Below are 26,539 nucleotides of genomic sequence, written 5' to 3'. Positions count from 1 at the left end.
CATGGCATGGCAGACAGCATCTCCTGACTCCTGCCACACCCTTTCTCTCGCTCTCTCTCCCCATCTTTTCTTTCTTTTCAAAAAGATACCCAGATACCCACATCAAATTAAGGATTAACACATGGGATTCTCTAATCTTGCATTATCTTTTAGCCAAAAATGATTTGTTCTTATGTTTTAACTGGGGTTTAGTTTTACCTTCAACCTTGGCTCTTAAACAATAAATCAAAGCCCTTCAAGCCCAAAAAGTCTCCTGTGTTTAAACTATATAAATAAATAAACAAAGAGAGAGAGATAGTGAGAGGAAGAATATGTTTGGGTTCGTGTGCTAATAAGACTGGATGTTTGGAACAGCCTCATCGATAAGTGAGCCCCGTTTGCGTCCTGAATAGAAGAACACCAACAACAACAACGGCAGCAACGTTGGCTTCTTTGCTTTGGTTCTGTGCGCGTCACAGACATGGTTACGTGCTAAATCCTCTACTTCCGTTTTGTGTTTTGGTTTTGGGTGAAGGAATCTTTCTGGGTTTCTCCTTTGTTGCATCTTTTTATTTGTTCCCTGACCCTTAAGTCCTCTAGCAGACCTTTAAAAAGGGGTGTTATTCTTGAGGTTTACATGAGAAACCTCAATAAAAATGAATCATGAGTTGGTTACAACTTACAAGAAAGAAATAAGACCCTTAGCATAAAACCAGTTGTCTTTTTGGGCTTGTTGGCTGTTGGTTATCCTTGACTGGGTTTTCTTCTCCTAGAGTTTGTTTTGGGGAGAGAGACAGGAGACTTAAAGTGGGCTTAGATGTTTTGGAGCTTTGCTGAAGAAGAAGAAGAAGGTAACTCGGTAAGTGGTGTTGATCTGTTGTGGTTTCTCAGCTTTATCTTCTGCTTCTACTTTCATTTGGTTGTTACATGTTATTTTCTGTTCGAATGTTTATAGCTGATTGGTGACTGGTTTGTTTGTCATTTTCCGATTTCAGTCACTCAAATTTCTTTCTGAGTGAAATTTGAAAGTGGGCCTTCTATTTTCCATCTAGATTTCTTCCGTTTTGTTTCTTTTACTAAGAAAAGAAATGGAGGATTCTTCTGGGAACCGAGAGCTGTATCCTCATTTTGTGAGAAGAGATGAAGCCAGATTTGGAGTTTCAGAGGATAAAAAGTTGGAGCTAAGATTGGGACCTCCTGGAGAAGAATGGGTTGACCAAGAAACTAGCAAAAAGGATTCCAAACATAGAGATGAATCGATTCTTTCTCTTGGGTGTTTTTCTCCCAAACCTTACATAATCACCAACAACCACAACAGCGGTAGCAGCAATGGTGTTTCTGCTGGTGCAAAGAGAGGCTTCTTAGACACCGTAGAGGACTTAAAAGGATACCAAACGAGGATGGGGAACCAAATATTTTCATCTACAGAACGAAAAGTTGGGATTACTTTCTCTTCTCCATGGTCTTCAACACCTTCTTCGTCTCCTTCAGCTTTCCAAACGGAAACCCAGCCTCAGCAACAACAGTCAAAGCCGCAGTTTCATCATTTCCCCTGTGTTCCTCAGAAATTACCTATAATCTCAGAAGAATCACCACTTACTACATGTAGCACAAAAGTCACAGAACTGCAAAACCCTGAGAAGCAGGCATGTTCCCCAGCTTGTGCTTCAGTTCCTGCAAATACAGATGTGCTCAACAGCTCCAAGAAAAGGTACTTCGGCTTTCTTCTTTTCCTTCCCTTCTCTGAATGCCTTGTTGGGTTTCGTTAATATCACTATTTTATGATTTCACAAACCCAGGGTAAAAAAAAAATTAAAAAAAAAGCCTCTTCTCTCTTTTCAGATTCTGGGTTCCTTTTGAATATCTTAGTTTCTCTTGACTAAAAGTCTCAGCTTTTCATTACTGTGAACTCTTGTTACTGTTATGATGTCTCTCAACTGCTCTAAACATTCAGTTTGATCCTTTCTTCCTTTTCAGAATAGTTTTTGCTTATGTTAAAAGTTTCCCTGTCTATTAAAAAAATAGAACTGTAAACCCGCCATTGGTATTTTAAGTTCTTGTGATGATGGGTTTGTCTGTTCTTGCTGCTCTTGGAACAAAATATCAGAACTCCTGCTCCAGTTGTGGGTTGGCCTCCAATCCGTTCATTCAGGAAGAATATTGCAAGCAGCAGCTCTTCCAAGCCAGCAGCATCTGAGATTCATCTTCCACCACCAGCAGATGTGAAGGTTGAAAAACCTGAAGCTCTCAGGAAGGGCTTGTTTGTAAAGATTAACATGGATGGAGTCCCTATAGGAAGGAAAGTGGATCTCAATGCTTACAACAGCTATGAAAAACTCTGTTCAGCAGTTGATGAGCTCTTCAGATGCCTTCTTGCAGGTAAACTAAAATAGCTTTTATTTATTTGATTGATTTATTATTAAAACATTCATATTTGTAAAACTCAATAATGGGGAGGGCTTAGTTTCCTGTGTTGTTTGTTTATTTGGGTGGCCGGGCTGTTGCTTTACACAGACTTTCTGGCGCAATTCATGGAGAAGAAAAACAAACAAAAGAACAAAGATGAAGCTTTTATAATGTGTGGTTTGTCTTTTTGTTTCTTTTGTTTAGCTCAAGGAGATTCTTCTGCTACTGGAGATCAGAACAAAGCAGAACCCAAGCCAATTACAGGTTTATTAGATGGAAAAGGGGAATATACTCTGGTGTATGAGGACAATGAGGGAGACAGGATGCTTGTTGGAGATGTCCCATGGCAGTAAGTTTCGAAGTCTTGAATTTTAAAGATTTGTATTTTATTGTGTTTGTGTCTCGGGGGAGGGGTTTTGAAGATGGTGGGTATTAGTATAATTTATGTAGATGCTTATTTAGATTAGCCAAGATATCTGTTCTGTAACTTCTGTTCATCAAATCTTTGTTTATTCCATTCTTCATTTGTTAAATCTTTTCTCAGCATTTATATTATTTCATGTAGCTAACTGTACAGGAATTGTAATATCAAGTGAAGATTTTGGAGACAAATGTATACTTAGTTATAATCTTTTGTCAATAATTTAGATTCTTATACTACATTTGTTGCAGAATGTTTGCATCAAGTGTGAAGAGGCTTCGTGTAATGAAGACTTTGGACCTTCCAAAATTTCACAGTAAGTTAGATACATGACCTTAACTCCCTGGTGATAATGATGGTTAACAACCACAAGTGTTTCTGATTTGGGTTGAATCTTAATTGTGTTGCAGTGGCGAGCTGTAATACTAAACCAGAGAACAGAGTGGGATGATGAGGAATTTGTCATTAGGGAATCTTCATGACAAAGTGATCTGGTTTTGTAACTTAAGATATGGCTTACATCATTTTTAGAGTGATCAACAGCTTTTTTTTCCCCTCTTTTTGTTCTTTAATTTCTGGGTGGTCTGTTTCAGCATCCCTTGTAGAAAGAAAATCCAAATAGACCAGATGGTTTTTTTCAAAATGTTTCTCAAACTGGGTAAACATGGCTGCTGTCGAATTAGCAAGTAATTTATTTTGTTCCAATTTTTCTCTAGAGGTCTATGGGGCTTCCCTTGTCGCAGGCACTTTTGTAAAATATCAACCGGAAATTGGATTAATTGGAACTGAGTGGCTTTTTTGCTATATCTTTTTTTCCTGCCCTCCACCCCTCAAACCAGAAATCAAATGTTTTTCATTTATTTGCTTGGTTTTTGTGATGCTTGCTCAAAAGGCATCAAGAAATGCATCATGGAACACAAAATTGTTTGGGTCATGCGCATTTGTCAAGTCGAGATTTAGGACACTTAGATTTGAAATAGCGGTCGAAATTGGATCTTGACGGTTGAATTTCAACGATCGAGATTGAAATTTCATTCTGACAGCTCATGGTGTGTGGCTTGAAAGTCCTGCGCATTTAATGTGCAAGACCCAAACAAGAGCCGAATGCCTAGTCCAAATTACCTCAAAACCTAGTTTTTTGCTGCTGATACTCCTATCAAATTGATTTGATCTAATCCATTCTCAACTGTATCAGTGTTACAAAGAAAATGACATGAAATCCTTCTAGAATTTGGGACTGTATTTTCTATTCATTTAGTACCCAATTTCCAACTCTCCGGAACCATGCTCCAAAACTCTGGAAGGGGTTCCTGGGAGAAATTGCTGCAGTTCTGTGCACTAATTTTCAATCATCGGATTCAAATTTCGGATCATTGGATCCAAAATTTTGGTCAAGATTTCCATTTCGACTGTAGAATATCAATGGTCAAGATCGAAATTTCAGTTCAAGGGCCAAAAATGTTTAGCTTGACAGCTAATGTGTATAACTGAAGCAACATCTTTTTTGGGTAGTAATTGTTCCCTTGCAAACTTTAAATATTCTAGGAATAAGGTGGAGTCTACATTTTCTGTTCTGTTCGTTCAGTGTTTGAAACAGCCATCTCTCACTCATTTCCCTGAGGAATCAGAACTGAGAAAGGTTCAAAACTTGGAAGCAGATGATGGGCTGTAAAGCTTTGTACCTCTCTTTCTTTTTATCACATCTCTATTCCTGTGGTTGTCTTTTACAATAGAACCAATCAACATGGTACAGGTACAGTGCTACTGCACTAAACTATTAGCCTCTGCCTCTCACACTCCCACCATTTTTGGCTTTAGTTGTGAAGAGGGGAATAATGAGAGAGATAATATACCACCCTTGGAATTCGTGCTACTTTTCCCTTTTTAACACTTAGCATTTGGCACGTTTTGGTTTGCTCAAAACACCTTAACAGAGAAGAAAGGGAAGCTGAGAAACCCTAGAAAGTGTTGAGACTTCCCATATGGCCTTATTATCTATATAAATTTATACATAGAAGGAGATCTAGAAGCTCGGTGTCCATCAACCCTTATCTCCACTTAGTATTATTAAAAAAATTTAAAAATTCTGATTCCTCCTAATTGCTTTTTTGTTGGCGATAAACTTGGTTAAAATATATTATTTTAAAGGTCTTGGTAGTATAGAAAAATAATATATTAGAAGGAAAGTGGGAATAGAACAATGGAGGGAGAGGAAAGAAGGGTCATTGTCATCGAAACTTGCCTAACTCACCAACCCATAAATAGGGACCAGCAAGAGTTGTTCAGGTTCAGTACGAAAAGAATTTTCCTCCTTTTCTCACTGCTCACCAGATTATCTGCTTTGGTTTGTGTTTGTGTTTGTGTGCAGTGGAGGGTTTTGGTCATTTCCTTGTCGGAGCTTTTTCCTCCATTGGAATGTGACCCAACAGTTAAAAATACCTTTTAAGGTCTATCACCACCATTGACGTTTGACAATCCACCATTCACTTCCCCTGGAAAAATTAATAAATAAATATATAAAGGCCAAGAATTGTGGAAGGAGGAAATGGCCGCCATGGTCCAATCTGATACAGGTGTGACTTTAATCAGTTTCATACACTGCAAGTCACCAAAAAATCACATAACTCTTTTTCCTTGAATCACTTTTACTGTACATGTTTTACCATTTTCTAGCAGCTAAGGAACAAAGAGAGTCTAAGGTCTTGGATATTCTTTCTCCTTCCATTAGTAGAATTTCTTATGCCAGACATCGATGTAGCACTTGGTGACCCCACCACCAGCAGCAGCAGCAGCAGTGTGGTGACGAATAACCAACAGTGGTGTGCACTAGTTCAATGTGATCTGAAACATCATTATCTCCACATGTTGAAAACGTTTTAGCTTCTGAAAACAACTTTAGTCTGTATCAAAAATTAAAAAGTTCATTATACATATTGAGATTTCACAAACAATGACAGTATGAAATTAACCTTGCCGACAAAGGGTTAAGGACTAAGAATTGAATTAGTTGAATAAGGATAACCTAAAACAGAAACCCCCCCAAAAAAAATCTGAAAGAATTACCTGCACTGAGGACAGTGCAAACTGAGTAACCATAGATCAAATTCATGGGCATTGCTAGACATCAAATTTCTTGGGTTGGCGCCATTGTGCCCAACTTCTTTCCAAAGAACCGACGACTGTGCTTCTAGGAGCTCCCCTCTTCCCGTACAGATGCTTTCCCCCCAGATCTGAATATACTGAACCTGAATCCTTACTTCTGTCGATCTGCATTGGTAGTGAGAGGTAGATGAGTTCATTTTCTATTTGTTATCTTGCACTATCCTCATATTAATGAGAAACCAAGACAAAGATAGACACCCGAGACAATGGGAAAACAGCACCAGCATCCTAAACCATCAAAATTGGCTACAATTGTGCTGAACCTCAAGTTCTATTGTACATGCATATTTCCCAGTTATGGTGACGCTAACATAATTAAAAGCTGGTTGTCTACAAATTCAAGACACAAATCAAAATGATAGACAAATACTCACTGCAGTCAGCATACCTTGCTTATTTTCCCATTCTTCAAGTGGTACCGGACACCAGACCAGTTGATAGACTGAGAAAAATGTGATCGCATTGCAGAAATAGGATATAAGAAATTGTCAACCAACATGGCAAGAAATACCTGCTCAGTTGAATATATATTTTAGTTAAAATTTTATCAAATTGTCAGCTACACATAATTATGATACAAAGAAGATCAATACAAATTCCCACAATACGTTTTTTAATGTAAATTACTGAAGATACTTACAAGAGCCCAGTTATAGGAACCCAGCGAGACTGGAGGCCCCTCGGGAGACAACATGTTACAGAGCTGAATTTCCACCTTAGTCAAGTTCCACATTGAAAGCAGTTCTATAGTAGTGCACACAGCCAAGCAACCTGCAAGTGTCAAACCTAGGCAAAAGCAATATATACTGCTTAAGTAAAAATTAAAGAGAAAAAAGAATGATCAAATGGAATTATGGAAGTCAAAAATCATGATATTAGCATACAGTGTTTTTCCTACTTCATTGCTTTTTTCTCCCCTCTTCTTCAGAAACCATCAACAATGGGCTCAAGTGTTTAAAAGGTTTAGGGAGCATATATCTTGCATTTACTCTGTAGTTACAAAGCAAACCAGGCACATAATCTTGTCCTGCTGCCCCTGCAGAAAGATTTTCAACTAAAAAAGAGAGGTGTGTGCTTACCGCCACAAGTAAAGGATGTATCATTGAGTGGGTACTCCTTTAAGTATACTGCTGATGCTGCAGCTGCAATATGAAGCATTGCCATGAAGTATGGTGCAACAAATCCCCAGGACAGATAGCAATGAGAAGAAAACAGTGCGCGGTTCATTATCCAGTTAACTTGTGTAGTGTAAGATTCTAGTACAAATGTTTGCTTCCTCAAGTAATTCCAGTACCTACAAGAAACAGGGGCATAAAAGTAACAGGACTAAACTTCACAGAGTGAGATAGAGCTACCAACAGTGCAGAAGACACAAACCACACTGTATCAACTTGCATCAACACTGCACAATGTTATCATCTATTCAGTTCTGCAGGTACATTATGCATTATAACAATGTAATTGTGCAAATCTGAAATCTTGCACTGCAAGCAGTGGTAACATCTGTGTCTCACCACCATTGGTATCAGCATTTTACCTCAAGTGAAATAATAGACAGAATTAACCCAGACTCAACACTAAGGAGAAAGATGAAAGAAAATGCCACCACAAACCTTGAGAAACTAAGATCACTTGCAAGAGGATGAGGAAATACAGCAACTGGTGGTGATGTAATAAGCAGCTTATGTGCACCTAAACCAAAACAAGAAAGTTCCACTTAGCACCATTTTGACTTGAAATAAATATGGAAACAATTTATTTAAATTTATTATCACCAATTTTTGAGAGTTAAGAAAGCACTGGAATAAAGGAGAGGCTAGAAACATCAGTGTTGCAACTTCTTTACATAAAGATACTCTCCCCCCCCCCCCCCGGCAGTTCTTTTTGATAAAATGGCCTACACAGTTTCAATTTAAAAGAGAAGGAATAAAAGAAAGAAAATAGGAATCAGGAAGGGATATAAAATAAGAGGCAGTAAAGCATTATCCTAGCTACCAAAATTCAACCAAATAGTTTCTCCTTCCTTTGTTCCCATTTTCTTCAATTTCTTAGTCCTCCAACAACTACAAGGTCTTCTGGAGTAAGGGTTCGTGAGAAACAACAAGAAAGATAGATCTGAAGCCTATTAGCATGAGTGGGACACATGGAAGATTGTAGCTCCAACTGAACTCCGACCACCTAATACATGATGGCCGAGTCCAAATTTTAGCAAGACTTGAGATTTAATCAGCATAATAAGGAAATGATGTATGGCATAGGGCTTGGAACCTAGCCGTATGCCTTGTTGATTGCAGAAAATTTGATATGCAAATACGCCTACATAGACATCTAATTAAGAAATAGTGTATCTTCTTCTTCTTCCCCTCCTGGAACTGACTGCAATGTTTCCAGCACTCTTTCTAAGGATTGAATGAATTTTTAACAGTCATAATCTCCATGAGTGATCTGGCAATGTGAAGAACTCCCAAGTTGATGAACTGCACAGACATTTAATTAGGATGTGGAGTATCCTCTTCTTCTTCTCCCTCCTGGAACTGATTGGAATATTTCCAGTGTCCCTTCTAATTACTGATTCTACATTTAACAGTAAAAATCTCCAGGATCAAAGAGACATGGCACTATGACGAATTCCCATACCAATTTTCTACATTCATGAACATGTAAACTATTCAGGGTCTCAAGAAGCCCATGAAATATTGCCCCAGGGGGGGGGGGGGGAAGTGTCCCAATTTATGACACTCATGCCACTGTAGCTTCCAGTGGAGACAACCATACACAGCTTTACCACTGCTTCATGGAGAGACTTTCCATTGTTTTGAACCTACAACCACGGTACAATGTGTTGGAGATATACCACCTTGTCGCTGGGGGGCGACACTAGTCCCCTTAGTGACACGACACTGTAAATGTCGACGATATATCGCCGAGAAATCAGCAATATATCGTCACAAGTCAAAGATTCAAGTGAATGTAGATCGAATTTTCGACCAATTTTCACTCTGATTTTTTTATATTTTCTCTATCTTCTCCAAACTTCTCTAGAGCCTCTCTCTTATTTCTTGCACTTTTCACCATATTTTGGTCCAATCTTCAACATCTACGAGTACATCTTGCTTCATTATTGCCGGATATCACATTGTTTTTGTTGATCAAGAGGGATTTCGCACAGATATGTGAGTTTTTCGTCTCACATGTAATCATTCTTCTCCAACTAATTTTTGACAAAATGCATGCTATAATGTTGTTGGATGGTTATGAAATTAAAGTATGTTGAATACCGTGAGCCGATTTATGAGCTCACATAGTCAGAAATATATTTTTTTTTCGTGAAGTAATTTATTTTTTATTTTTGGGAGTTAAAAATTATATTTTTTACATTGAAAATCATTACTTCTTCTGTGATATATCTGTTGTATGATGATAGAAAAAACATATGTGGAACTCCATGAGCCGATCTAGGGACTCAAGAAGTTGAAATATTTTTCCAACCCAATAAATAATAAAATTATTAACATATTAATAAAAATATCAATAATTATGAAAAAATGGAGAAAATACGGGAAAATGGGGGGAAAAGGTTTTGAAAATTATGGAATAATTATGTAAGTATTTCTGAAGTGTTGCCCATGTGATTTCATCACTAGTTTTGATATGGGCAGCCTATTTTTTTGCCAAAAATTTGTAAAAATTCATTTTATATTAAAAAATAATATGAGGAATTGCTAGTTAGTAGTATACACTTATACTTAAGTACATTATTACATCATACATGATTGCTAATTTGTGTAGAGAAAATTATTTTGGTGATGTTCAATGACTTGTGCAATCATTATGAATGCAACAACCATCATGTCTTCCAGTGGGAGTTAGAGGGGAGTTGGTTCTTCATAGGGTGGACGGGGATAGCCACAGCCACAAGGAGAGCCTGAGAGACCAATAGCAAGAGGGAGGACTAACCCAGTATGGCAATACTGTGTGGCTATTGATGGAGATAAAAATAAAACACAATGTAATTTTTGTGGGAAGAGAATCAACTTACGTGGCATCACAAGGTTTAAGGGTCACATCACCGGGAGTTCGAAGGATGTGAACACATGCACAAAGGCCCATCCAGATGTAGTGAAGGCACTTAGGGATTTATAAAAAGCGAAGGGGAAGAAAAAAGATGATCAAAGGAGACTGAGCAAAGCACTAGATGATGCAGTGCGGGGATTGTCATCATACAAAGATGATTCACCTGATGATCAAGATGTTGATCCTGTCGATGTGGAGAGAGATCAAGAGGAGAGGGACATGCGGCAGGCCATGGTAGAGAGCAGGCAATTGCACTATCAAGAGCAGGATATGGCTAGAGTTAAAGCTTCAGGAGCTGGTCCCTCTAGGGCTACAAGGGCCAGACCATTTAAATTTGGGGAGGGGTGGTGTATTTGGCATGTTTAGCAGATCACAGAGTCAAAGGGCCCCTTGTAAATCAGGTCCAACATCATCTGATTATCCACGCCATGGGGACCTGATTATGGAGCAGGATCCTGAAATTTTCAAAAGGAAGGGGGCCAAGCAGCCCAAGATTTCTGGCGAATAGAAATGTATGGCCAAGAAGGTTAAAAAGGTAGTATCAAAGTGGATGTATTATAGTTCAAATTCTAGCAAACATAGCATAAGGTCCATACTATAGGCACATGATTGATACTACTGCAGAGGTAGGCCTGGATATGAGGGTCCCACCCCTACAGAGTTGATGACCACTCTCCTTCAGGAGGAGCAGGAAGAGCTACAGCAGTATATAAAAAATATGAAACCCCTCTAGGATACATATGGATGGACCGGTCCAACGAGAAAGTCCATCATCAACTTTATGGTGTACTGTGACAGGAGAACCATTTTCTTGAAATCAGTGGATGCTACTAGTCATACAAAAGACCACAAATATATCATGGGTCTCTTACAGGATGTGATAGATGAGGTTAGGAGGAAGAATGTGGTGCAAATTGTCACTAACAATGGCTCTAACTTCAATAAGGCCGATGAAGTGTTGATGAGTTCACCAGACTATCATCTTTTTTGGACACCTTGTGCAACTCATTCTATCGACCTAATACTAAAGGACATTGGAAAATTATCCACAAAATAGTTGAAAGGGCTAGACAAGTAACCAACTTCATCTACAATCATAACACTGCTTTGTCTATAATGAGGAGATCATATGGAGGTGAGTTGGTGCAACCTGGTCTAACAAGATTCGGGACAAATTTTGTCACCTAGAGCAGTATGCAAGAGAAGAAGTCGGGCTTTAGATCCATGCTTGCATCCTAGGAGTGGTTTGATTGTGTTGGATCCAAGTAAGATAACTATCTATTATTTCATCTTACAAATTATTATACTATGAGTCTATGATTATCTTGTATATCTAGCTATCTACTGTCTATTGACTTAATAAGTTTATGATAATTCAGCATGACCAACAGGCACGAGGCACAGAACACAATATCATCTGATGAGTTTTGGAGAAATGTTATTCTGGTGTTGCAGACCTTAGAGCCTATTATAAAGGTCTTGCATATAGTGGACTCTTCCTTGAGGGGACCCACTATGCCCCACTTATATGCAGCCCTTAAGCATACGAAGGTTGCTATAGAGGCAACAAACCCTAAAGGGCATCGGGTTTTCTTGGACATTGTGTATGCACAATGGACTGCTCATCTGATGCATCCCTTGTATAGGGCCGATAAGTAAATATTGTGTGTTGTTGACTTGTAGTTGTAGGTATTGGTAATTCATTCAATCCTAACTCTAACTTCTAACTGTAAGCTTTTTTAATTGTGCAGCCTACTTTCTAAACCCTATATATCAATATAGTGAACATTTAGAGTTGGACAAAAACCTGTTGGATGCCCTGTTACAGGTGATTTCGGGGTTGGAGCCAAATCCAATGCTCCAATCATTTTGCCACAACGAGATGAGAGTGTGAGACATCAGGATTTCAAACGATTTGAACTTGTATTTATTGTATAAATAATTTAGCTAACCAATCAATACAAATGATTGTACTATTGCAGATCAAGTTGTTTAGAGATGCATTTGGGTCCTTTAGTGGAGATGTTGTACAAGGCAGAGAAACCAGTGATCCAGGTTAGATACTTATATCCTTAGATGCATAAATGCATTATTATTATTATTATTATTATTATTATTATTATTATTATTATTATTATTATTATTATTATTATTATTATTATTATTATTGGTGGTGGTGGTGCAACCTAGAGGAAAAAATAGTTGTTGAGGCACTTATTTAAACCAAACGGTCGTCCATCTGGCTTTTCAATTACCAGACGGAAATTTCGTCTGGCTCTCTGTGACCAAACAGACGACTGTCAAGATCAAACGGACGTTCGTCTGTAGCACAAAATGCACATTACAGTAATGTGCATTCAAGGACTTGATTAGGTTTTTAGGGTTTTCTAGCAAACCCTAAGCCTCTTACACTCTCCTAACATGTCCTAGGTTAGTCTAATGACATAATGTGTGTATAATTGAGTGCAATTACATATGAGTACATCAGTATATGGCATTTCCCAACAATTATTATAATTTATAGATAAGTTGATTTGATGTTAAGTATTAAAGTTCTAACTAAATGTTTTTGTAATAATCCAGCTGAGTAGTGGTATCTCTATGGGAATAGTGCATCCAACCTTTGGAGATTGGCGATCAGGATCCTATCTTAGACTTGCTCTTCCTCGGGGTGTGAGAGGAATTGGAGTACATTTAACATGATTCACTCCAAATGGAGGAACCAGTTAGGAAGCCAGCGCCTAAATGATCTAGTGTTTTGTCAATACAACATCAGGTTGAAGATACAACATGTCAGGGAGCAGACTGAGAATAGTCGGCAATACATCGATCTCGATGATATATTTGAGGTGGGCACAGATGAGCAAGATCCCCTCACTCAGTGGATGTTGGATAGGGGTGAGCCAATGTTGGACCAACCTGGAGGGAGGCCTGACCCAAAGCTAGCTCAAGCTGCAAGGGTTGATGTGGATGAGTTTATGGCCTCTCAAGATGGGCAGGCACATATAGAGGTAGCTGATACTGTTGATAAGAATTGGATGGTGGCACTAGGCACACAAGAGCGGCAAGACAATGATTCAGATGACACACTCACTCCCAGTCAGACTGCAAAGGATGAGGATGATGATGATGATGGTGGTGATGGTGATGGTGGTGGTAGAGGCCTTGAAGAGCGTTTGCATGTTCCACTACCAGAAACACAGCAGCCCCCACTTAGATACACTGGGGAGCCTCATTTCACACATGCCACCCAGGATTATAATCATGGTGATGAGCAGCAACGTGGTCGTGAATATCCTGATACGAGCCACCATCAAAAGGAGAAGGGCCATGGGAAGCAACAATTGCACAAAGGTGGAAATGATGATGGATCTTACAGTAATGGATCCTACGATTCTTATATAAATCCTTTGAATCCGGTGGACAACTTAATAGAGCGATGGGGTCAATGAGCTTCGATGAGTCTGTAGGCTCCACATCTGATTATGGGCCTACCGGTATTTATGGTGTCCCTCTTTCTCATGGACAATCTGGTATGGATATGGGTATCCCCTTTAGTACTTCGTATTATGGGAACTTGCAGGACGATAATTATTATGAGCTTAGTCTCACAAGGCCAATGTCTATTGAGGAGTCCATAACTTCACAATCATTGGCACCAGCAGTAGCATCATCACGCATGCAACACCTTCCTTGGCCCTATTCTCAATTCCCTCATAGGAGAGTTCTCTTGATGGCAGAAGAGACCGCTATAAAGTTGCAATTCAGGACTATCAAGAGAACTATCAATATCAAATGAGATGGGATCAATATGTAAATTGGTTGGGGGCGAGGATGGGTTGGAGAGAGCACAGTCAATGGGAGTTGGATCCACCAAGGCACAATACTTGGAATTTAGAGTTGGAGATTTGAGATGATTGAATGATTCTATGTACTTGTATAATGACTTGTAAACTTTAGATGATTTGGTTTATATGAGTTTCCAAACTTCTAGTTTCGCAGCTTTCACCTGCATACAGTCAGACATGTGTCAATTAGGAACATTAGTTTAGGTGTTGTTTTAAGTCAAAATAATATTCCCAATGTGTTTATTGGCCTCAAATTAGGCTATATGTAAAAATTCAGGCCAAAATGACCCCAAATTCCCTTGAAAATCAAACCCCCTCAAAAAGTGGCCCAAAATATCGGTTGGTGTCGCCAGCCACTAACACGGCGACACCAACCGATATTTCGAACTTTGCCTACAACCCAATGATTGCAATAGGGCAACTTAAATGTTGCACCAAGGCTCACCGACTAGGCCATAAAATATCAAATGACAACGAATTAGTTATAGTAGAGCTAGCCAATTCAACCTAAATGTATAATGCCCAAAGAAGTAAGATTTAGACAATCATGTTCATTGGATCTTTATCAAGATTGACCTGAAACTTGGTTCAAACCTAGGGGATGGTTTATAAAGTGCTCCAAATTATGGACGGATCTGACTGTTGGATTGAAGTAGACCTGAGTATGAAATTTGGGTTTTTGGGGGAATTTCAAAAAATAAAGAAAGGGTTGACAATTAAGATTTTAAGGGTCTAATGTAGCTGCATCTTGAAGAATGTGAGGCAATAATATATGAGGCCATCAGTTGAAACTAGATGGATTTTATTGGAGAATTTGGATGGTGGGTAGGTCTTGGAAAATAGGGTTTTCACAAATGAAAACAAGGGGAAAGGATGGACGGATCTCCATAACAATTAATAGTCTTCTCAAAACAGCAACTTGTATAGCAAATCACCTTCAAATGTTGATTCTACAAGACCAAAGCCAAAAAAGGAACTAGGATTTTAAGCACCTAACTCCCCATGGTGCAAATTTCGCAAAAACCGAAATCTCCAGGGTTCAACCAAAATTTCAGTTGAAACCTGGTTTTTTTTTATTTTGTTGTTTTGTTTTTTATTTTAACTGTAGGTTTTGGGCCTTTATGACCTCCATTTCATTTGATTTCTTGCCTCTTACCTATTTAAAGTATAATAAACACAATAGAACTAGTATTTGCAAAAAAAAACTACTAAAAAGTTATCATTCTAGTATATTAACAAATACTTGGTTCCAACAAGTAAAAACAATATAACATACAGGCATAGAATCATCAGCATACATGAATTGTTTGATAGAATGGTTACATATACAACAAGTCAACGAAATACAATAACCAACTAGATCAAATGATGGTGTCTCACATATATTAAGTTCAAGCCCATATATCATGGATACATAAATCAGAAATAAATAAATAAAAAGTAGTGTTAGGGCCCTAGGATGATGCCATGTGGAGGAGAGAGAGAATTATGGTTAGTTGAGGGGTAATAAATAGAGGGGAAATGGAATAGAGAGGGGAGGGATTGGTTTGGTGAGTGAGTTTTGGGCAGCCCTAGGCTGAAGGACACCGGGAGGTATTGGGGGTGACTGGCACCAGTAAAACCAGTTCTATCTTGCAAATTTCTACTGTTTGGCCATTGAATTCCACAGTGAATAGCAGGTTCTTATTATTCTGTTTCTTGAATTTTTCTGCTATTTTCTATCCTTTGTATCATTAGTTGTAAACTTGTAATTGCTAGTAAGTTAGGGGAACTAGGAGTAATATCATGAAGCCCTAACCAGCCTATCTTGTTAATCAAGGAAACTTCTATTTATAAAAGGATGCTGCCTTTGATAAGACTATTCCAATCTGTCGCAGGTACTCTCCCCAGATGGCTTGCAGCATCTTTTCTCTCCCCAGGTTGCTTTGGCAACTGAACCATGCCTATCTGTTGGGGTTGACTTGGATGATCAGGCTAAAGGAACAAGCAACAGGTAAGCGCTAAGAATGGAATATATAGGTGTTGTGCATTAGGATGTGCTGATAACAACCAGCAGGCTTCCATAGACATATAAGCATGGGTCTCCTCCCACGCTGGCACCGTCACTCTTCTTTCCCTAACATGAACCTTGAGTCATCAAAGCCTTTCTGACTCCTTTCTGACTCGGCCTGGTCCAATTACCCTAAGCCACTGGCGCTTCGAAAGGCAAAACTCTTTTTGAAGTTTGGTGACCTATGGGGTAGACATTGTTGTTATCTAAAGGGGAAGAAGCAAAAAGGCCAGCAAAGAAAACGGAAGTGCACGCTAGAAATCCAGCTTTCCCCTTATTAGCATATCGTGCTTGGGCGAGCATCGTCCCTTCTTCTCTCTTCCTCACTCTTTTTCTAACCTATTTGTTTTTCTATGAAAACAACCCCTAAATCCATGATTGGAACAGTGGCAAGGTTCCACCACTATATAAACACAATACTATAGATTCTTTATTACCAAATGTCTTAGCACAACCAATTGACCAGGAAGTGCACAATAGTCAATAGGTACCCCAGACACATATAACATCAAACAAGCAGAGAGAAGAAGAATCACATCCAGTCATCCAGTGGTTACCTCAATACGTGCATTAATGATTACAGTTTCATACATGCAAAAAAAGCAAAGCCAGTTGCGTCATCATTGTTTTAGTCAACATGGTTGACAAAAAAACAAGATCAATATAAATGTCAGTAGTACAATAATAAAGAAGTACTGAACTCACGCAGCAACTCAAAACCTATTAATATTGCATTGTGTCAAAGCAGCCGCCTACATATCAAGGCATCAGTAGATGGAAGAATTATCTAGGCTGTAAAACTATAGGTAGTTTTCAATGTGTACCAAACTTGATTTTGTAAACAGTGAAGTATACTACCAGCTATTGCTGCAAGGGTCATGTCATCAGAGTAGCCACCATCTCGTAGTCCACTAACCACACCATGTAGGTCAAGTCGAAAATCTTCTGCATGCATCTGAATATGAACTACAAAGTTGAGACGGATGGAGTTTAACCTCAAATGGACACAAGAAAAAAAATGAGTGAAAAAAGTGATTACCATCATACAACCTCCCCACAAAAAGAATGTTCTTCCACCAGTAGCAAATCCCATTGAGCAGGGCTAAATTCAAGATCAGGAAAACATAAAATTTAATGAGTAACAAGGAAATGAACAAAAGGGCAGCAGAAACACAAACACATGCATTAGAGAACTTGGAATTATTCACCCCATCCTCCCAATACTTTGCTAGCAATAAAAAAATAATAATAAATAAATAAAAAGAAGAAGAAGAAGCTCAGATTCTGCTGCATGGAAAGCAAGGAATGCTGTGCTAATGATTTTCTATTGATGCTTAATATCTATGGCCAAATGGAAAATTGCAGTCATAAATTCATTAACCTTTTCTTTTGACACTCCGTTTACTTCTGCTCATTTCTATATTTTTAGCATTCTACGGATTTTCCACTAAAAGAAGCATGTTACATCAAAATTTAACATATCTTGTCTTGATTGTCAGGTGCATTCCCGCCATGGCTCAAATTTCCATTCTTAGCAATCATAATTTCCCTGAAATTTTGGTCCCAAAGAAAACCGAGACAAAACCTTGGGAGCGAAATATTTCCTAGGTTTTGGTACATCCTGGTCGAAATTTTGATTGAGATGATCCATCTCACATTTTACTAACCGAAATGGACCATATGAAATGCCCATGTTTCAATCGAGATCTATAGTGTTTCGCAAAACTCACAAGTGTCACCCAAGGAGATTTCACACATCTAGGACCTTTTTTATTTTTTATTTTTTAACTCATTTTAGCTCTCGAATCCCTTTTTCCAAGAGGCACCTAGAGGTAGAGGATCCAAATGCTGACGAGCACCATCATTCATTGATACCTCAGAGGACACTACTATGGAGAGCATTGGATCAACACCATAGGGGGTTATGGTTGTTGACCTTCTGAACCACATAGTGGAGTTGTTGGTGGCCCTTCCTTCGAAAGCACCACAGCATATAGACATGAGAGTGGATATGGGGGGTCATCATCTACTAGTATGTCTACAGGGTATGGGAATGGATTAGGATCAGGAGCATCATTTGTGGACTCCATCTTTGGATATCCATCACATCCAGTTTATCCATCATCCTCTTAAAGTGGTTAAGCTCATGCTAACGAGGAGATCTATAGATCTGCAATATATTGGACTACCAAAATAGATGGTCCGACACCATGACATGGGATGTTTTTGTCCACCATTTAGAGGAGAGGATTAGACAATTGTAGTGGTATACAGCTCGTGGGATGGTTCCACTAAGAAACTCATTCTAGATTTGAGAGGAGATGTCATTACAAGTTTCTCTTCGAGTCTTTAGTTTGTGGCTATCATGTTATTTAATATTGTTTAATTGTATGAAATATTTAAAAGTAATTCTATTTCAATTTACAAGTCTTTGTATTTGTCAGAACAAACATATGTCTTACAAGTGGTAGTATATGAATGAATACTTTTATTCGTATTTAATGCAAAATGCCTCGTCCATTGTGTCATTTATGTTTTAAATAGGGTGTATTCAAAAATCCAAGTCAAAACCCTATCAACTTATGGCTGAAACCAACCATCTAAATTTCCTGGAAAAATTCCTAGGTTTCGACCGAGTTGGTTGAAATTTCAACACCAACTCGATTTCGAGGCTGGTCGAAATTTTGAACCTTAATCCCAACACATAATAAGTGTTAGTGTGACAAAGGTATTTTGTACTATGCTATTATAATTTTGTTCACGTGTGAATGTTGTAAGAATTGAAGAAATTCTGGCTTGTGTCTAAAGGACATAGCATGAGCTTTATTTATACAGAAGATTTACCAAATATAGAACAAACCAAATCTTCCCAGTGTGGGAATCTTACATGAAAAATAAAATCCTAGTGAATCTACTCCCAATAAGGAAATAACAGAAAAGGAAAGTACTATAGTTAAATCTACCCAGGTCTTTCAACACTCCTCCTCAAGTTGGAGCATAGATATTTACCATACCCAACTTGCCAATGATACTACTAAACACCTTGATACTCAAGCTCTTTGTAAGCACATCAGCCCACTGTTTGTCTGAAGTAACAAAAGTGATATGAATCAACCTAGCCTCAATCTTCCCTTTGATGAATTATCTGTCAATCTCCATATGCACTGGAAATCAGGCCTTAGAACATGACAATCGATGTTTGGTTGGAGATTTTTTTTCTTGATAGAATTCTAGTTGACCTAAGAAATAAGAAGCGCATTTTCTCCTTTCTGTATAAGTGTGATCTGTGTCATCTAGAGGAGTCAATGATGCATCAGTTGTAGTTTGTCCTTTTTCTATGACCATTTGAAAGTGCTGCATTGCTATCAGCTCGGTGGAGGGATATGGGTGTTGGTCCTCAGGAGATGAGATGGGTTACCTCTTTGGACAATATAGGCTCTAGCTGGTCATTTTCAGGTAACTATGACTGAAAAGGAGTTAGTGTTATAAGTAGCAGCATCATTTTCTGCAACTTGTGTTGGAATATGACATCTATGTTCTATTGCTCTTGTAAGCAAGAAACATCTTCGTTTGACATGCTTCATTGTAGAATTCACTACTTTCTGTTAACAATGAGCCTAAAACCTGATGCAAATAGTTGTACATAAAACATCGCACTACAATAGCTTTTATTTCTTATTTTCTCCTCTAAACTTCTTTTTCTAGAGGGGTTGTGAAGGTTGAAAGTATTAGAGTTAAAGAATACTTCCAAGGCTTTTAACAACTTTTTCTAATTTGCAGCCTCCTCAAGTTGCAAACACGGAGGCAATCGTTTTATCTTTTATGATCCTTTTAATTGTAAAGGAAATACAAAAAATACGTTTTTGGAGTTCCGTTGCAAGAAAAATGCAAAGTTCGTTAGAATCAAAATATATTATGTGAAATGTGTAAATATCACCATTCACAGAACAACTCTACATTCAGGCAAAAAGCGGTAAGTTGACATTTAATTCAAAACCAAGTTACCTTATAATTCCAAGAATCATACACAAACAGTGCATGACTCTTCAAAAGCATCAGTGTCTCTAAGAAAACCCATTACACTATCTATTTCTCTAGTAGTCAAAGTGCCGCCAAGGTGCAACAAAGCAGTTTTTTTAGAACAAAGCGACTCTATTTGTTTTAAGCCAAGAAAATACCTGCTTGGCATCTAAGCGACGCCTTGGTCTTGTCATATTGTACTAGATTGTGAGCTATGTTGATTGCTGACTAACTATCCGAGTACAACTATATAGGAACCTCTGAATCTGACCCAATCTCCTAAAGTAGCCCTCTTAGCCATAGTACCTCACAAATGCCCTGAGCAATTGCCCTAATCTCGGCCCTGGCACGAGACCTTGCAACTAGAGCTTGTTTCTCGCTTCTCTAAGTCACCAAGTTACCTCCCATTTACACACAATACCTAGAGATAGACCTCCTATCAATTGAACATCCTATCAATTGAACATCCTGCCCAGTTTGCATTTATATATGCCTCAATCCCTTTTACTGGAGTGGCTTTCAAGTACCTCAAGATACGATAAAGTGCATCTAAGTGTGAGGAGTAGGGATCATGCATATACTAGCTCACAAGAATGCAAATGTGATGTATAGCCTGATATGAGTAAATAGATCAACTTTCCCACCAACTTTTGATACCTCGTCTTGTCAACCGGTTCTCCCTCTCTTGCCTTTTAAGTGTAGGTTAGGCTCAATAGAAGTCTCAGCAGGCTTACACCCTAGCATCTCAATTTCCTTGAAAAGACCCAAAGTATACTTCCTCTGAGAAAGAGATACACCACTATTAGAACATGCCAACTCCAGCCCTAAGAAACATCTGAGCTTCCCCATATCTTTAATCTCAAATTTTGTTCCCAAAACGGTCTTCAATGCTGAAATCCCATCCTCACTGCTGCCTGTCATCACAATATCATTTACATATACTAAAAGTACAATAGTATGGGAACCATCTCTCTTGATGAACAAAGTGTGGGTTTGCAATCCTCTACTTATAGCCATTATGATCATAGTCCTATGGAACCTTCCAAACCACACTCTTAGAGATTGCTTCAGCCCATATAATGCCCTCTTCAACTTGCCCACTTTACCATGAGTCATGGCAGTAGTATATCCAAGTGGCACATCCATATACACCTCTTCTTGGAGTTCTCCATATAGAAAAGCATTTTTCACATCTAACTATTGTACACTCCACCCTTTATTCATTGCACATGAAAGAATAGTCCGAACTGTGTTCCTCTTGACCATAGGGGCAAATGTCTCCTGGTAATCAATGTCATAATTCTTAGTTAAGGGTTGTGTTTGTTGCTTGGCTGATTTATGGGAGTTGAGGCATGTCTTAGAATCAAAATTCATGCCTGTCAATAGCCCAAAAACCCCTGCAGTTTCGTGGATCAAAGGTGTAAATTTCGGACTGGGTTGTTGTTTAGCAACATGGGCGGTCGATCAAGGGCAGTCGATTGCCAAGCGACAGCCTAGTTCCCAAGCAACCGACCGCCTTGCATGGTGTGAAGGAACTATGACCTGACTTGGGTCAGTTTAGTTTCCAATCTCAATTCTAACTTAACCCCCCCCCCCCCCCCCCTCTCCTTTTTCCCTCCCTCTCTCTCTTCCTCCTTCCCCTCCTTTTTTTCTTCTCCTTTTTCTCCCTTTTTTTTTTTTTCTTTCCTCTTTTTTTTTTTTCTTTTTTTTCTTTTTTTTTTTTTTTTTTTTTTTTTTTTCCTTTTTTTTTTTTTTTCATTCCTTTTTCAGGACATATTTGTCATTCGAAAAAAAAAAAAAAAAGGTATCTATTGGTTGTTTGCTTTCTCCCCCGCCGTTTGTCAACATGACACTATTGATGATACTCTCGGATCCATATTTTCCACTTTTCATTCTCTTCGGTGATTGCGCCTTCTTGTCGGTCTGATCTACTTTTGCTTTGACGCATCTTCATCCGGTCCTTCGGTATATCGCCTTCTGTGGCCCTGGCTTGGTCCCCCTTTCTTTTGTCATTTTCTCGTTTGTTTTCTGTACTTTTATCTTCCATTCATTTCTTCCTTTCCGTTTTCCCATTGATTTCCTTGTTTATCTTCCCCGCGCCCGGGGGGGTTGGTGTCCTTCGCCTTCTGTCTTCTGCGTTGTCTTGTTACCTGTTTGTCCCTACCTCCTCCACTTGGGTCCTTGCTGATCTTCTTTGCCTGCTCTTCCCGGGTTTGCCCCTTACTGCTCTTCCCTTCGGTCTCCTTGCGCTTGTCGTGACCTTTCCTTGTCTCTTTACCTTGGGTTGTCACTTTCTCTTTTCCCCACCTTGGGTTGCCCCTGGCCTTCCCTTTGTCTAACATTGCTCTCCTTTCCTGGCTGTTTCCCTAGCTTTGTTCCCCAAATTTTTTCCCCCTTGTGCTTTGTCTTCCCTTTGGTTCTCTTTTTCGGCTTCCTTGACATGTTGCGAGTGGGCATCTGTCTTGGCCGCATCTATGTTTGGTCTTGCTGTTTCCGGTGTGTTTTTCTTTTGGTCGTTGGCTGTGGTTCCTGCCTCCTGGGGGGGTGTTGTTCTTTGGTCTTGGTTTGTTGGGTTTTGGTTTCTTCTGACTTCTCTGGTCTGGATCTGGCCTTCCCCTTGTTTTCACTTACCAACATGTTTATAGGAGTTCTTATGAGATTGTTGATATCTTGTTTATGAAGTTTGGTTTAAATTCATGGTTTTGGAATGCAGTTTATGTGAGGAGACTATTTGCTAGACTTAGGGTTTACTGTTCTTACTTTTCCATTGCTTTCAAATTCATAAATATGATATGCTGATATGTTTTGGAATGCTGTTTAGGACATGCATGCATCAGGATCATGAAAGGTGGACGTTTATTTTATCGTTTCATTATCTGTATCTCTTAATACTTGTCTAAGAGCATGTTGGGCTGGCTAATGACATATTGCATCCATATTATGATATATCAGGGGTTGTGGCCCAAGCCATTACTCGTGACACCTGATGCATCTCATATAGCCATAATTATGCATGTATGTGTGTTATTAAATTCATGGTTAGGATAACCCAACATATTACTAACCTTTAAACAAGGGAATTGAAGTCAAACAACCGGTTGTAGTGTTAGGTGACTTGTGCATGTTCAAAAGATGGTTGGCAGTTGTGAGAGAAACATAGTATTACCAATGTATAATTTGTGGCCAGGTTGCATATGGTATGGGATTGGGCTCATGGGCACCCAAAACAAGGAGTGCCATCGCTGTGTTATATATGGAGAGACCACAAGGTTGCGGGATGTTCATTAATAAGATAGTTGGGAGCCATGAGGATCAACATTCCTAGAATGGGAAGGATACCAGAACAATAGGAGCGGTGGACTTGAGGAAAGGTATCGTTACCATGAGTAACTTGACAAGTAGAGGACCTTTGATATTTTCCCGAACACAAGCTAGCCTCAAACCAATGGTAGTGCATTTGTATTTTGATGAGATGAACCAAACACCTCTTACCACGGTTGTGGTGAGAGAGTGGTGACCTACCCTTGACCTCCAGTCGTGATGATGATGATATCGATATGAGAGTGGACCTACCCAGAGGAGGTTGGTGAGTCTTAAAGTGTGTTTCCCCAGATAAAGACCATCACGGTTAGCATATTAGTATGCACTCCAGGACCTCATTGCATCTTGCATATTTATATACATGTTTTTCCTCACGAGTTCAGTAGATTGGAACTCACGTTTCTTGGGGACATCTCTTCAAATGATTATGCATGTTATGATGGACCTGTTGAGCTATAGGCACATCCTCAAGCAGAAACGTATAACGTGGGGACCATAGTATCCTACGAGCAGCTGCATGACAAATCCTATGTGTGCCATGACTGTGAATATGGACCCTAGTGATAGTATATAGGATTATTATTTCATTTTGGGATTGAGACACTTATTTTACGATGGAGATTTAATTATTGAATTACTAAGGTTGTAATTAACATTTTGACTTAGCTTCCGCAAATCCTTTGAGATTCTTTAGATCTATTAATGAATGCCTTTATTCTTTTTGCCCTTGATTATTGTGTTGCATTTAATCTTATGGTTGTGGATTCATGAGTGGCCAACCTGTGTTTGTGGATCACATTGCCGATGGTCGGGTTGGCCCGATACTACCAAGTGGGGTGTGACACCTATCATGTTTCTTATCTTTTTCTAGTACAAAAAAATACTTGTCAGATGAAAGAAAGAAAAAAATTCAGCAGATGCAAATACTTAAAAGAGCATTAAAATTCAACAATCTACAAATGAGTAAAAATAGAAAGCTTCTAAATACTGATCAGATCTGATGGATGGATAAAGGATATGGACCAAACATCTCACCCAGAGTTAGATTGGAATCCCAGCAATCCTACATTAGCGTCTTTAAGTGTTGCATTGCATCTAACAACTCTACTCTGAAAAACACATAACCTGACTTGATATAACCTAAGCCAACCTGTTCTTAACAAGGTCACTTGAGTAAAATCTTGACTTACGATGGGGATCCACACCCCTGAGTGTGCAAAATGAAATAGAGTTGTCCCTTCTCTACAAAGTCAGCCTTTTGGATTACTGGTTGTGCTTGATCTGCCAACACAAGTGATTAAACTGGCCACCTAATTGACCAATGAAGACCTGAGACAACTGACTGGCTCTAGAACCTTCAGCTGTTTTTGTGAGTTATAAACCACTTAGGACTCATTATAATAAAACAAAACAACTCATAACAGGACAGAAACGGAACAGAGAAACATGATCAAAGGGAAACTGGAATTAGAATCTGATGTAGGACAAAAAATGAAGAAAGAAGCCCAAAGCATTGTTCACATAGACAGTGTCACAACCTCTTAATTTGCCTCTGTATGAATGATACAAGAAAATCTTTTGGGGCCCAAAACCAGCTCATTGTGGAGACTTTTTTTAAAACGGACAACTTTTTCTATGTAATGGGGGAATTAGGAAACTACTAAATTTCTATTTTTGATACAATGAACAGAAACTTTGCTCTGTTGCTGCTATTCTCTTGCCCATGGTAGGTGATAAGAAGGGTTAGGGCCTTCCTGTTGAGTGCTAAATCCATCTATCCCCACACTTTATATTTTCTTTTTCTCTTCCCTCTTAGAATTTTGCTTATCTAAGATTGAATCTGCTGCTGCTACTGCTACTGCTGGAAAAGGCCACTGAACATGCTGTTGTTCATCTCCGGACCACCAATTGATGTGTCGACAGTGTTGCTGATCTTTAAATGCAATCCAGAAGTGGTTGCTGGCTGGAATTTGGTTGATCAGTGCAATTTCCAATTCCTAATCTAAATTCTTCTACTCACTAAACCATGCAGCATTTTCAAAAGTACCTTCCTTTCTCACCTTCCTTCAATCATCCATCCACCCATTCATTCATCTATTAAAATCCCTTGGAGTCTGTAGTTTCTAATTTCATTCCTCAATCGTAGTTGCTATTGTGACCTTCAGAATTCAACGCAATCTGCAGAAAAGGTTCATCATCACCAGGGCCTACATTGAGTCTAAATTTGAAGCTCAGCTCGGTGCTATTTTGGTCTGCAGCACCTGACTTACTAATTTGGTGCTTGATGGTGATGCAAAAACAGAGCCTTGGACTGACCCAAACCCAACTGGGTTTACAGATGAAGATGAACCAGGTCCTGTTTGAGTCATGGAATCATATGACACTTGCAGCAGTGAGCTTCACTTGGTTCCAGCTTGATCAGGTTTTACAGACATGGTTTCTTTAGAACCCTAACCTTTGAACTCTGTCCTAGTTTCATTTGAGTTTTTTGGGGCAGGCTAAATTGCTCTAAGATCTTCTTATATTAATTGCTCAAAACCAGAAATTGTTGTTCTCATGGCAAATGCTGCTAGTGCCAGGTGCTGCAGCATTTTTACAATTGTGAAGGTGGTAGTGAAATTATGCTGAGGGTTCATTAGGACTGCTTAACATAAGTTACTCTTTTTACATCATTAATGTGTCACTGACTTGAGACTGTGACCCTTCAGAATCACACTGGATATTAAATATCTGCCATGTGGTAGTTCCTACACAGCCAAAATTTCGTGGACAGGTTAACCTCTAGGTCCCCTACTTACATCTCAAGATAAAGCCAATCTAATTTGGAAGGTGGTATTAACAACACCCCCCCCCCCCCCCCCCCCAAAAAAGAAGAAGTTTGAAGCTGGGCAAGACAAGCAATAAAAAATCTACAGGAGGGCTCAGAGCAGTGTACGGACATAGTTTTGGATGGAGAGTGTTCTATTACAAGGGAGGTTATACGGCTCAATTTGATTATTAAATTTGACCGACGGCCACTTCCAACCTTGACCTGTATAGCCAATGATGAAAATTGATAACATCATCCTAGAAAAGGGAAATTTTCTGTCAGGTGTGTTTTGGAAGATTAATCCATGATTTTTCCCTAAAATATATAATCCTACTCAGTAAATGATTCTCATAGGTTCAATAGACCAGCAATAAACAACCAAAAACCAAACTTTTTTTTATGATCTTTGCCAATTGAAGTTGTAACGACAGAACTTACATTGTGCACTT

The 26,539-nt window shown here is 38.9% G+C and overlaps 2 protein-coding genes across 4 annotated transcripts in view; one reads left to right on the top strand and one right to left on the bottom strand.

Moving 5' to 3' along the window:
• The first annotated feature begins 271 nt into the window (after window positions 1-271).
• On the top strand, window positions 272-3,754 carry LOC149011323 (auxin-responsive protein IAA26-like). Its single transcript, XM_089164063.1, has 6 exons — window positions 272-838; window positions 975-1,690; window positions 2,087-2,358; window positions 2,590-2,734; window positions 3,058-3,122; window positions 3,217-3,754. Exons 2-6 carry the CDS (start codon window positions 1,068-1,070, stop codon window positions 3,255-3,257), a joined length of 1,146 nt encoding a protein of 381 aa, XP_089020189.1. The 5' UTR covers window positions 272-838; window positions 975-1,067; the 3' UTR covers window positions 3,258-3,754.
• Window positions 3,755-4,855: 1,101 nt separating this feature from the next.
• The window catches only part of LOC149011322 (uncharacterized), a 48,983-nt gene continuing 27,299 nt past the window's right edge, over window positions 4,856-26,539 (bottom strand). Inside the window, exons 8-15 of one of the 3 annotated variants that reach the window (XM_089160792.1) lie at window positions 16,980-17,042; window positions 16,799-16,895; window positions 7,582-7,660; window positions 7,048-7,262; window positions 6,609-6,754; window positions 6,357-6,479; window positions 5,870-6,073; window positions 4,856-5,689 (exon numbers count right to left, since the gene is read on the bottom strand). In XM_089160792.1, the coding sequence (XP_089016918.1) occupies window positions 5,924-6,073; window positions 6,357-6,479; window positions 6,609-6,754; window positions 7,048-7,262; window positions 7,582-7,660; window positions 16,799-16,895; window positions 16,980-17,042 (873 nt within the window). In that variant the 3' untranslated portion in view covers window positions 4,856-5,689; window positions 5,870-5,923. Of the gene's footprint in view, window positions 5,707-5,869; window positions 6,074-6,356; window positions 6,480-6,608; window positions 6,755-7,047; window positions 7,263-7,581; window positions 7,661-16,798; window positions 16,896-16,979; window positions 17,043-26,539 lie in introns of all 3 variants that reach the window. The other 2 variants (XM_089160790.1, XM_089160793.1) reach the window with 2 other exon arrangements.

This window comes from Hakea prostrata, chromosome 7 (assembly GCF_041222555.1).
Source record: "Hakea prostrata isolate BN-2017 chromosome 7, UWA_Hpros_2, whole genome shotgun sequence".
Taxonomy (NCBI): Eukaryota; Viridiplantae; Streptophyta; class Magnoliopsida; order Proteales; family Proteaceae; genus Hakea; species Hakea prostrata.
Note: the sequence above shows the minus strand (reverse complement) of the source record. Positions and strands in the feature narration are given on the sequence as shown.